The 10,895-nt window shown below is 46.2% G+C and overlaps 1 protein-coding gene across 1 annotated transcript; it reads right to left on the reverse strand.

Moving 5' to 3' along the window:
• Positions 1-548: 548 nt before the first annotated feature.
• LOC101445671 (olfactory receptor 2AT4-like) lies at positions 549-1,523 on the reverse strand. Its single transcript, XM_012521259.1, has one exon. It carries the CDS (start codon positions 1,521-1,523, stop codon positions 549-551), a length of 975 nt encoding a protein of 324 aa, XP_012376713.1.
• Between the last annotated feature and the right edge of the window lie 9,372 nt (positions 1,524-10,895).

The raw sequence follows: 10,895 nt of genomic DNA on the forward strand, positions 1-10,895 counted from the left end.
TCATCAGCTCTATATTTTTATAGTTTTGTCTTTCATAATTAGGTCTTTAATGAGTTTGATTTTTGTGTTTGACTTGAGGTAGGGGGCAAATTTCATTTTTTGAGATATGGATAACTGATAGTCCCAAGACCATTTATTTTGTGTCCATCTTCTATACTGATCTGCAGTGTTATTTCCTTCATATATTAATTATTCATATAGTTGTGGTTCCATTTCTTGGCTCCCTATTCTGTTACATGGGTCTATATGTCTATCTATATCTTAATATCTTACTTCTCTGGTTTTGAAACTTTATCACCATTTTAGTATTAGTGTATTGAAAATTTTCTTTGAAGCTTTTATGAAAATACTTTTCATAATTTATCTGACTTTTTTTTAGTTCTCTCCATGGAAGGATTGATTTAATAATGTAGCCTATCATTAATGGAAATGAAAGTCTCAATAGTATAGTTTTGGTCCTGTTGTAAGTCATGCTTTCCTTAAAGAACATTTTTGAAGGACCTTTCTGTTCTTAGCATACTAGTGTCCTGGGAGCTAACTTAACTGCGTCAAGGATCAAGGGCCCTGGAGTGCCCTGGGTCCCGGGGACATGCCATTTTGGTGATGGCCGCCTTGACGTCCTTGTTCCTCAGGGTGTAGATGAGGGGGTTGAGAACAGGAGTGAGGATGGCGAATACCACGTTGCCCATGATGTGGAAGTCGAGGGGCAGGTCAGCCCTGTAGGCCACATAGGCTATGGCAATGGATGAGTAGTAGGTGCCGACCACCAGCAGGTGGGAGCTGCAGGTGGAGAAAGCTTTTGAGCGGCCTTCTTGGGAGCTGATGCGAAGCACCGAGGCCAGGATGTGGGCATAGGAGAGGAGCACAAGGAGAAGGGGCAGGAAGGACACCACCATGGCGATGCAGAAGCCCAGGAAGGTCTGGGGGGTGGTGTCAGAGCAGGAGGCTTGGACCACAGCCAGGTGGTCGCAGAAGCAGTTGTAGATATGAACAGTGCTGTCAAATGCCATCTGAGAGGTCTGCACCACTGCTGGGATGGGCAGGAGGAGGGCGGTGAGCCAGGCGCTGGCTGCCAATGCAGCATTGGTCTGAGGGGTCATGTGGACAGAGTAGTGCAGTGGGCGGCAGATAGCCACATAGCGGTCGTAGGCCATGACCACCAGGATGAAGGCTTCCGAGCAGGAGAAGCTGTGAAAGAGGTACATCTGCAGGAAGCAGGCAGGAAAGCTGAGGAAGTGGTCCCTGAGCAGGAGTAGGGACAGCATCTTGGGGACAGTGGATGTAGTGAAAAGGATGTCCAGTGCTGAGAGGTTGATCAGGAAAAAGTACATGGGCTTGTGGAGGCTGGGCTCGGCCACCACTGCCATAAGAATCAAGGTGTTACCCAGAAGGATGAGGAGGTAGAAGAGCAGGAAGATGAAGAAGACTGGGAGGAGGAGGAACTGCTGTAGAGAGGGGATGCCCACCAGGTAGAAGACGGGTGAAGAGCCTTCTGATGATCCATTACAGGCTGTGGCCTCCATGGTGGTGCAGGGCTGGATGCCAGGGGGACAGGCAGCCAGAGCATCTGGGCACCGGAGCAACCAGGAGTTTGGGATGAGAATTCTGTGCAGCTTACTGTACAATTAACACAACCCAGATCACTTCCAACCAATAAATGAGATGCTCGAGTCCCTACCTTCATGGGGCTTAAATACCAGAAGAATCACACAACTAGAAAGACAATCACACGCTAGTTATTTAGTTACGACAGTGCCAATGCATTGGAAGAGCTCCTGCCACAGGCTGCCCCAGTCCCACAGTCTTCGGGGCATCAGCTCTCTTATATCCCTCAGTTCCTGTATTTTCTACCGCACTTGCTTAAGTTCTCCCAGATGACACCTTTATCAGCACATCACTAGGAAGGACTAATTTTCCGAGGTTTTCTGTGACATGCTGCCTTGCCCCGTCCACTCATGACCCGGGGAATGGCTCCTCTCACTTTCTGAGTGCAGTGCCTCTCTGCTGGCTTCTGTCTGTACTGAGTTCTCTGTCCTTTGCCTCAGTGGTGGGAGAGGCAAATGCCTTTTGTGGGAGACTCACTTCCTGACTGAGCCTAAGCAGAAGGCAGATCTTCCCACCGTTGTGGAGAAGCGGAGACTCCAGGGCACGTCCCAGTCGCCCACTGATCTTTCCTCCTGACTGCTGCAGCCCACAGGGGCCCCCACCGAGGCATTTCCAGCCCACGCTCCTGTGGCGTCCTGGAATACCAACCTAAAGAAGCCTCCAGGAGCTGCTGTGAGAGCTGTGGTCGCTAGAAAGAACTGAGAGCTGTATCTGCCTAAGGACAGAAGAACTCTGTATCAGAGGCTGCCCTGAAAGACTTGACCTGCAGTTCACTAAATGTGCACATGGGTCAGCTCTGGGATGGTCATTGGAAGTGAGGAAAGTACTAAGCAACCTAGGCAGATTCATATTTACATTTTAACTTATGTTTTTAACCCGTGATTCTAGGAGGAGTCACCCTTTCATTTCTTAGAACTGTACCTTTTTTTTTTCTTTTCTACAATAAAATCAAAACAACCAAACAAAAAGACTTCTGAAAACCAAGAATGACAGAATGTCAGAACTGAAAAAAAATATTTTTAATATACTTCAATTTCAGTCTTACCTCTCCTTTTCTGTACCACCTTTTAAAAATCACAATTTGCTCAAAGATTGAGCTGGATTGTGTAGTCTGGCTTCTACTTTTGTGATAGTGACTGGCAAATTCCTTCATGTCTAAACGAAGTGTGGAGAGACAACTCTCCTGTGTGTGTGCTTCTCGATAGGAATCTCAGAGCTCACCCCCGTAACCTGGGCAGGAGACAGGACTTGCATTGTCTCCATTTATATAGAAACACACACATATATTTTAGGAGGTACCAAGGATTGAACCCAGGACCGCGTACATGCAAAGGAGGAGTTCAACCACTGAGATACGCCCGCTCCCCTGTCTCCATTTTACAGGGGTAGCCCTAGTTGACCGGACTGTTCCCTGAGAAGCCAGGTGTTTCTCATAACCGATGGGAGGTGAGCTGCACTGTCCTGGCAAGGGCTACCCTCAGACAGGCAGTCGTGGGCTGGGTTGGGGAGGGGTTGAGGGCAGAACCTCCGGGAGTTAAGGCCTCTTCCCCTGTCAGACCTGCACCACCTATACCAAAGGTATCACTACACAAAATAGAAAGGGAGAAGAAGTTTGTGAAGTAATGCCCACACAGGCGAAGTCTACGACAGGGAGGAAGTGTGTAGCTGTGCCCTGAAGGGATCTGGCAGGGCAGTAGTGATACCATCTCCATTTTACAGGGTAGCCCTAGTTGCCCAGAGCTGTTCCCTGAGAAGCCAGGTGTTTCTCATAACCGCTGGGAGGTACGCTGCACTGTCCTGGCAAGGGCTACCCTCAGACAGGCAGTCGTGGGCTGGGTTGGGGGAAGGTGAGGGCAGAACCTCGGGAGTTAAGGCCAGAGGGGCCCTTAGGGGCCTTCAAATCCAACTGCCCCTCCCCTTCCCTCCTGCGTCACACTCTTGCAGATGGAGCTACAGATGCTGAGGCCCAGGTGGAGAGGTGGCTCGTGGACTTTCACTGCCCGGCAATGCTGGACTATCCAACAGGCAGACAATGCACACGCTGGGGTCACCAGCAAAGCAGGGGCAGCAAAACAGCTTCTGAGAGAATTTAGAGGCTGATGTTTCCAATCAGATTTTGAGTAGTCGATGGCAAGAAATAGAGCTTTGCTGGGCGTTCTTACATTTATTTTACAGGTTGGTGTTCCTGTTTTATGTATAATTGCATGTCACATCCGAGGAGTGCAGCCCTGCGCTTGGGGACAGAAGGGCGCTGTTTCTCGGGACACAGAGCTGGCCCAGCAGAGCCCCTGTCAGCACCCGGGCCAGTTTCAGTGCTGGTTGGGAGGGAAAGGACAGCAAAGCCAGCAACCTGAGTGTCCAGCCTGTCACTCACCTTTACACACATCACCTCAGCCCCCCAGGCGACCTGCCAGAGAGGGGTTATGTGGCTCCAAAATGAAGAAACGGAGGACAGAGAAGGAAAGGCCCCTGTCGCAGGCCCCGTGGCCGGCCAGGGTGAGAGGAGAGGTGATTTCTGGAGTCAGCGTGCAGCAGGGGCCTGAGCCCGGCCTGGGAGTCAGCGTCCAGCTCATACAGGCCATTACACATGTTGTCATAACTTACAAAACGGTGGGAGAGAGTTTAAACTATAGCGTCAACTAAAACCCACACTTAGCGGCAATGCACAATGTGTGTTCATCAGCTGTAACACACGTAGCACACTAGTGGAGGATGCCGTTAAAGTGGGAAAGTGGGGGGGGCATGTGGCAATCTCCTGCATTTTTTGTGTAACATTCATATAATCTAAGTATCTTTTAAAAAAATAAAAATAAAGTTAAAAAAAAAAAAAAGAGTCCTGGTTTCTGGGCCAGCTTTGCACTTGCTTGCTCTGTGACTTTGGGCCTTGAGCCTTGGTTTTCTTACCTGAGTAGTGAGGAATTTACAGGAAAAGCTCTCTGAGGTGTTCAAAGGGCAACTGTAGGAGTGTCCCCTCTTGTTTGGTAGAATGGGGGGTTCAGAGATGGATGTGTCACGCCCGTGCACCTAAGGGAGAGGATGCGCTCTTCACCCTCATCCTGTCCTTACTGTGGTTAAACATGTGTACTCAGGAGCCAGAAGGTCCTGGATTCCAGTCCCACCAGTGGTGTGACCTTGGGCCAGTCACTTCCCCTCTGGTCTTTCACGCCCCTACCTGTGATCTCATAGGGTGATCCTGAGTCTTTAAGGAAGAATGCATAAGCGGTGCTGACCCACGAGCCCGGAACGGGTAGAGCTCAGTGTTTCCAATAGCCACGGCTGTCATCAGTCTCGCTTTTCGGTGGGAAGCCCTTGCCCAAGACTGTTTGATCCCGCCTGTGACTGCACCTTCTTGGCCAGCCTGCCAGCCTGTGTGTGCAAGGTCTCAAAGCCCACGTGTGCACAGCCAGCCTGGGTTCTGGGCACCAGCCTTGGGTGCAAACCCAATTTCTTTTCCTGGATATCTGGTCCAGACTTACATGCCCCCTCCTCCCTGTCCTCCAGCCTCTTTTGATTTCTGGGAATTTTTCACCCCCAGCCCACTCACCTGCCAAGCCCTGTCCACCCCGATGTCTCCCAGCATCCCCTTTGCATCTCCACACAGAGCCCTGGTGGGCAAAGCCAGTCAGGTGCCAAGCTTTGGTCCCTTAAACCCTGAACGCCCTTCAGCCAGGGCTGCTGGGACACTCTCCCTCAAGATGGTGCTCCCTTGGGGTACTGTTCCCCACCCGCCTACCCCCTAGAGCTCCAAGACCAATTTCTTGGCTCCTCTAGAGAAAGTGTGGAGAGAGGACTTGCCGCCGGGATTTCCTATAATGACACCAGTGTCGTTAACAGCCCTCATGGGCTCCAGAAGTTTACATCCAATGGGGCGGGGCTTATTGGACGTTATTGCATCTGTCTTCACAACAGCTAGGAGAGCATGCAGCTAAGGTCTAGAGGAGAAAGGACTCGCCAGAGCTCGGACAGAAGTTTAGTGGCCGAGCTGCAATTCAGACCAGGGGTTCTCTCCCAGGCTGGTGCTCTGCAGTATTCTTCAGGGGTTAAGGGCCTAGGGTCTCCTTTCAGAATATTAGTTCTAATACGTTTTAACTGTGTCACCTTAAATAAATTTCAAAATCTCTTTGAGTCTGAGTAGCTTCTTCAGTGAAATGTGGGATAACAATATTACCTAGCTCAGAGTTTTCAAGACACTTGAACAATATAGAAATGTAGGGTGCTTCGAGTAAAACATTTGAAAATTTCCCCAGGAGCTTTGTTTGTGTTACCTGGAAGTAGCCAGGTGATAGGCTGTCTGCATATTCAACGTCACAGGTGACAGCTGGTGTCCCCGTCCTGCAGGAGGCGATGAAGGGCTCTAGATGCTGAGCATGGACTTTACTGGTGTCAACAGCTGCACCTCAGCGTAGACTTCTGGGTTGGTCAACAGTCAGATTGCTCCCCTGCTTAAAAAGCAACTATTACTCCCTCTCCTCCGAGAAGGAAAGTAACAAGGGTAAGGGCCCGTATTCCTATATCTTAGGGTGTATATATGTGCGCTGTTAGCAACCAACACTCAGCTGTTAGAGTGGGCCATGAACTGGGTCTACCACCATCTACCCTCTTGTACTTCTCAGATCCCTTCACTTCACTCAGATACAACACTTTCAGGATTCTGTTTCGCAGCATTTCTGAAGGATTAGTGGATGGAGTACTACTCCTGCTGCTACAGTTAGTCCTGAGGCCATAGCTGATACTTATCATCTGTCTCTTCTACTGTCCATTCTGGATTCCCCTCTCCATCCCCTTCACATACAATCAGTACTATTGGTCCAGCCAAATTCCCTGGCAGAGTGACCCAGACCTCACTACTAGCATTTCTGAGCCCCTGGTTACTATGTCTTTATCAAGCCATGGTTGCTTTAATTGCCTATTTGCAGTTAAATTTGGTTATAGGAGAAACAAGAAATACTCCCATGCCTGAATGCTGGCATATTCCTTGTGGGTCCCATTGGTTAGGGGCAGTCTTACTGCATCATGAAAATCAGAGTCAGTTACCCAAGCAAGTATGATTACTTCTTTTTTTGACGGCTGGTCTATTTACACAGTAGGTCCAAAATGACCAGGCTGTCTTTGTAAGTTTAAATTTAGTGAGACTTATAAGTCCCCAGCAGAATCAGGAGTTATAGACTCAAAGAGGCTAAAACTGTGGGGACTGGAAACCAAAATTCCCCAAGTGAGTCGCTGTGGGTGATGGTGAAAAAGCCACACTAACTACCACACTTATGTTACATTGGGAATGAACAGATTTGTCATTTCCCTTCACCCTTCAATACATCAACACCCCTTTAGCAACATCCTCCAGTTCCTCAGTCCTTACAGTGTCTATTTCTGCCATATCTCTAAAACACCAGAGACATTGCACAACCTAGCACATCCTCTTTATAGCCCACTCCAGCTCACCACCTGTGGAAGTCTTAATAGTCATACTTCTAAACTACAGGTAACAATCTACACACCACCAGGGATAGGGTCCTTCTTGCCTTCAAGCCAGTGAGTAATCCAATCACAGAATCTATTCCTTAGTTTCTGCTTTCTGGAATCACTCTGGCACCAACTTCTAAGGCTGGGTGTCCTAGAAAGAGACTTCGAGACAAGGATTCTTGTGAAAGTGATTATTTGAGGGATGCTCTCAGATGAAATGTGTAAGGGAATGAGGGAAGCAGGACAGGACAGAAGAAGTTGGACGAAAGTGGGTTTTAGCTGAAATTAAGCCTGAACTATAGATGCTGTGGAGTGTGAAAGGTGCCATAGAGTTGTCCCACGATGGAGCAAAGGGGCTGATCTTTTGATCCCCTTATCAGTTAGTCATCAGTTGTGGGCTATTCCCAGGGAAAGAGTGTAAATTCTGAGGTGTTTCTCCAGTGAAGGGACTCCCATTGATTGAGGGTAGTTCTTAGAAGAATTATATATCTGTGTTAACCAAGAACACTCACTATAGCTAGATGGGGTACCAATAGGAACTTCTATGTAGCGTAGTGTTACCCTTTTGCGTTTGACTTTTTTTGCTCAATATTATTATAGTACTAATCATCCACATTTCTTAATGAACTTTTATAATGTATAGTATACAGTGTGCGAATATACAATTTATTCATTTCACTATTGATGGAGATGAATATTTGGCTGGATATAAAAATCTAGATCAAAGGAACTTTTCTTCAATGCTTTAAAATATTATTCCAGTGTCTTCTTGCATCCAGTGCTACTAAGTCTGATATCGATCTGATTCCTGTTCTTGCTCTTTATTTCTGTAAATTTTTTGAAAAGTTAGTTTTTAAAAAAATATTCACTCATTGAGTAACTTGGGGAAAAAATTTAAAAACAGAAAAGATGAAATTGAAATGTAGACTTCTACTTCTGGGAAGATATTGTAAATTTATTTCCCCTATTCCCCTCGTGAAGCATGACTAAAACCCCTTAAAATTATTTACAAGACAAACATAAGAAGACTCTGAAAGGTGTAAAAAAAGAAAGCAGAATAGCTAGGGCCCACAAGACACAAGGAACAATGTAATGGTGGGTTCCCTGAATTTTCTTTTTACCTCACATATCCAAGATTTGGAGCTGAATATTGCAACCCAGAAATGCTAAAAGGTGCAGACAATAAACATCCCAACAAGATCTTTTTATAGTTCTCTCCAGTCAAAGGACAAGAACAGGGACATTCTGGCAAGACAGAAAGCTTTGAGACAGTAAACTCTACTTTCCATCCAAACACCCTCAAAAAACTGTGCCCCCCACCATATGCACACCAGCAAAGGTCAGGAGGGGAGCCTAGATTTCTACCCTCCCCTGGTTGAAAATAGGTGCCTCAATACACCACCCCAAGGGAGTTCTCCAGGGCATGTATATAGGGCATATAAAAATGTTCGGATATTCATTGGGTATTGTCATAGCAGGTAGAGTTACAAATGACAACATGAGGGAGTGCTGAGTTCCTAGCCAGGAGAGCTCTGTCATATTTCCCAATGGAACAGCAACAATCCCCCAAGTATGAGGGCAAAGACCAGTGAAGAAGGATGGTTCAATGATGAGCCTTTGATACTGATGACTATGCTTATGAGCATGTGTGCCTGAAATTTCAACTAGGCCTAGAGCTGCAGGGTGCCTAAGAGTTACCTCCTGAGAGCCTCCATGTTGCTCAAATATGGCCACTCTCTAAGCCAAACTCAGCATGTAAATACATTACCTGTCTCCCAGCATGGGACGTGACTCCTGGGAATGAGTCTCCCTGGCATCAAGGGATTACTACCAATCACCAGCTAGGGATGCAACTATAAAAAGATCTTGAATCAAAGGGGGAAATGGTAAAGACAAATGAGTTTATATGGCTATGAGACTTCAAAATGAGTCAGGAGGTCATCAGAGGGGTTGCTTATGTAGATCTCAGCAGGATCCCAGAAACCACCAACGTAGATACAACCCCAGGTACTGGTGCACCTGAGGGCTACGGAGACACACAGGTTCTATGGTCATGGCAGATGGCTCTGGAGTTCACTACCTTGTCAGTGGTCCCAACTTTGGAATTTGTGTTCCTGAGTGTGATGGAGTTGGACTCAGATGTGACCTTTCTACTCATGCCTCTTCTGTCACTTTTACTGAGCCTGTGGTTGGTGCCGGGGTTGTTGTATACCCAGAAGACTTGAATCTCTGGATTGGCCATGTGCCAGCTGGGCCCTGAGCTTCAACAGAGTTGCAACACCTACTCTCTGGTTCGTTGGACTTACCCAGGTCAGCTAACAGGGAGGTGAAGATGGTCACCACACCAGGGAACCGAGAGTGCCTACAACTGCAAGGAGGAGAATCACATCCATCAGCCAAGTGGGTTCAAAGTCCCCTTTCAATTAGAGGTAGAATGGGCATCACCATTCCAGAGTCCTCAGGACTGGGGAATAAAATATGGACTAGAGTGGACTTACTGGTGTTCTACTACAGAATTATTGTGACTCTAGCAATGGAAGAAATTCTATCATTGAAGTAGAGACTGTGGCCACTGGATTTGCTGAAGTCAGGGAGAGGGAAAAAGAGGTGTAATATGGGGGCATTTTTGGAACTTGGAGTTGTCCTGAATGATATTGCAGGGACAAATGTAGGACATTATATATCCTGCCATTAGCCACTGAATGGACTGGGAGAGAGTGTAAACTACAATGTAAACTATAATCCATACTGTGTAGCAGTGCTCCAAAACACATTCATCAAGTGCAGTAAATGTTCCACACTAATGAAAGAAGTTGTTGATGTGGGAAATTTAAGGGTGTGGGAGTGGGGCATATGGGAATCTCCTTCATCTTTTGAGGTATTGTTTTGTGTGATCAATGTATCTTTTAAAAATAAATAACAAATACATTAAAAAATATGACAACAGGCTCAATAAAAAAAATACACCTCCCCAATCTCCCACCACCGTGTTGGAGAAGGCTGAATGGGAAGGGGGCTTCATGGGGAGCAGTGATGGGGGCACTCCTATCTGTCCCAGCAGATGCCTTGTGGAGAGCTGGAACTCTGACAACCACTCAACAGTAACAACAATCTTTTTCTCTCTCTGGGTGTCAATAAATGCTACCTGGGAAACCTGGAGTTCTACTCCCACCTGACAGCAATTCAGCAATATGTCTTCTTCCTCAATGGAAGAAAACCACCTAAAAGAGAAGGTTTAACCAAGATCCAGTCCATAACATAATACTCAAAATATCCAGATTACAATGAAAATCATTCATCACACCAAAAAGCAGGGAAATTTCAACTTAAAAGAAAAAAGTTATCATGGACACCAGCAATTATCTGACAAAGATTTTAAGCCAGCTATGATAAAAATGTTTCCACAATCAAATGCATACATGCTTGAAATTAATGAAAAATAGGTATTCTTGGTTCATAAGTAGAAGATATAAAGAAGAAACAAATGGGGATTTTAGAACTAAGAAATAATTAGATGAAATAAAAATTCAGTGTATAGGTTCAGCAGAATAATGGAGGAGACAGGAAAAACCAGTGAACTTAAAGATAAAACAGTAGAAATCATATAATTTTAATGACAGGAAATATTTAGAAAAAATATGAAGAGAGCTTCAGGAAACTGTGGAAATATAACAAAATATCTAATATTCCTGTCTCCAGAGCAGAGGAGAAAGAGAACAGGACTGAAAAATTACTCAAAGAAATAATGGCTGAAAAATTCCCAAACTGGGCAAAGAACACAAACATACTGATTCAAGAAGCTGCTCCTAAATGGGAGAAACCAAAAGAAA

This window comes from Dasypus novemcinctus, chromosome 10, assembly GCF_030445035.2.
Source record: "Dasypus novemcinctus isolate mDasNov1 chromosome 10, mDasNov1.1.hap2, whole genome shotgun sequence".
Lineage (NCBI taxonomy): Eukaryota > Metazoa > Chordata > Mammalia > Cingulata > Dasypodidae > Dasypus > Dasypus novemcinctus.

What these genes read in the sequence shown, in the direction of transcription:
- LOC101445671 (XM_012521259.1), bottom strand. Translation starts at nt 1,523, where the DNA reads ATGGAGGCCACAGCCTGTAATGGATCATCAGAAGGCTCTTCACCCGTC.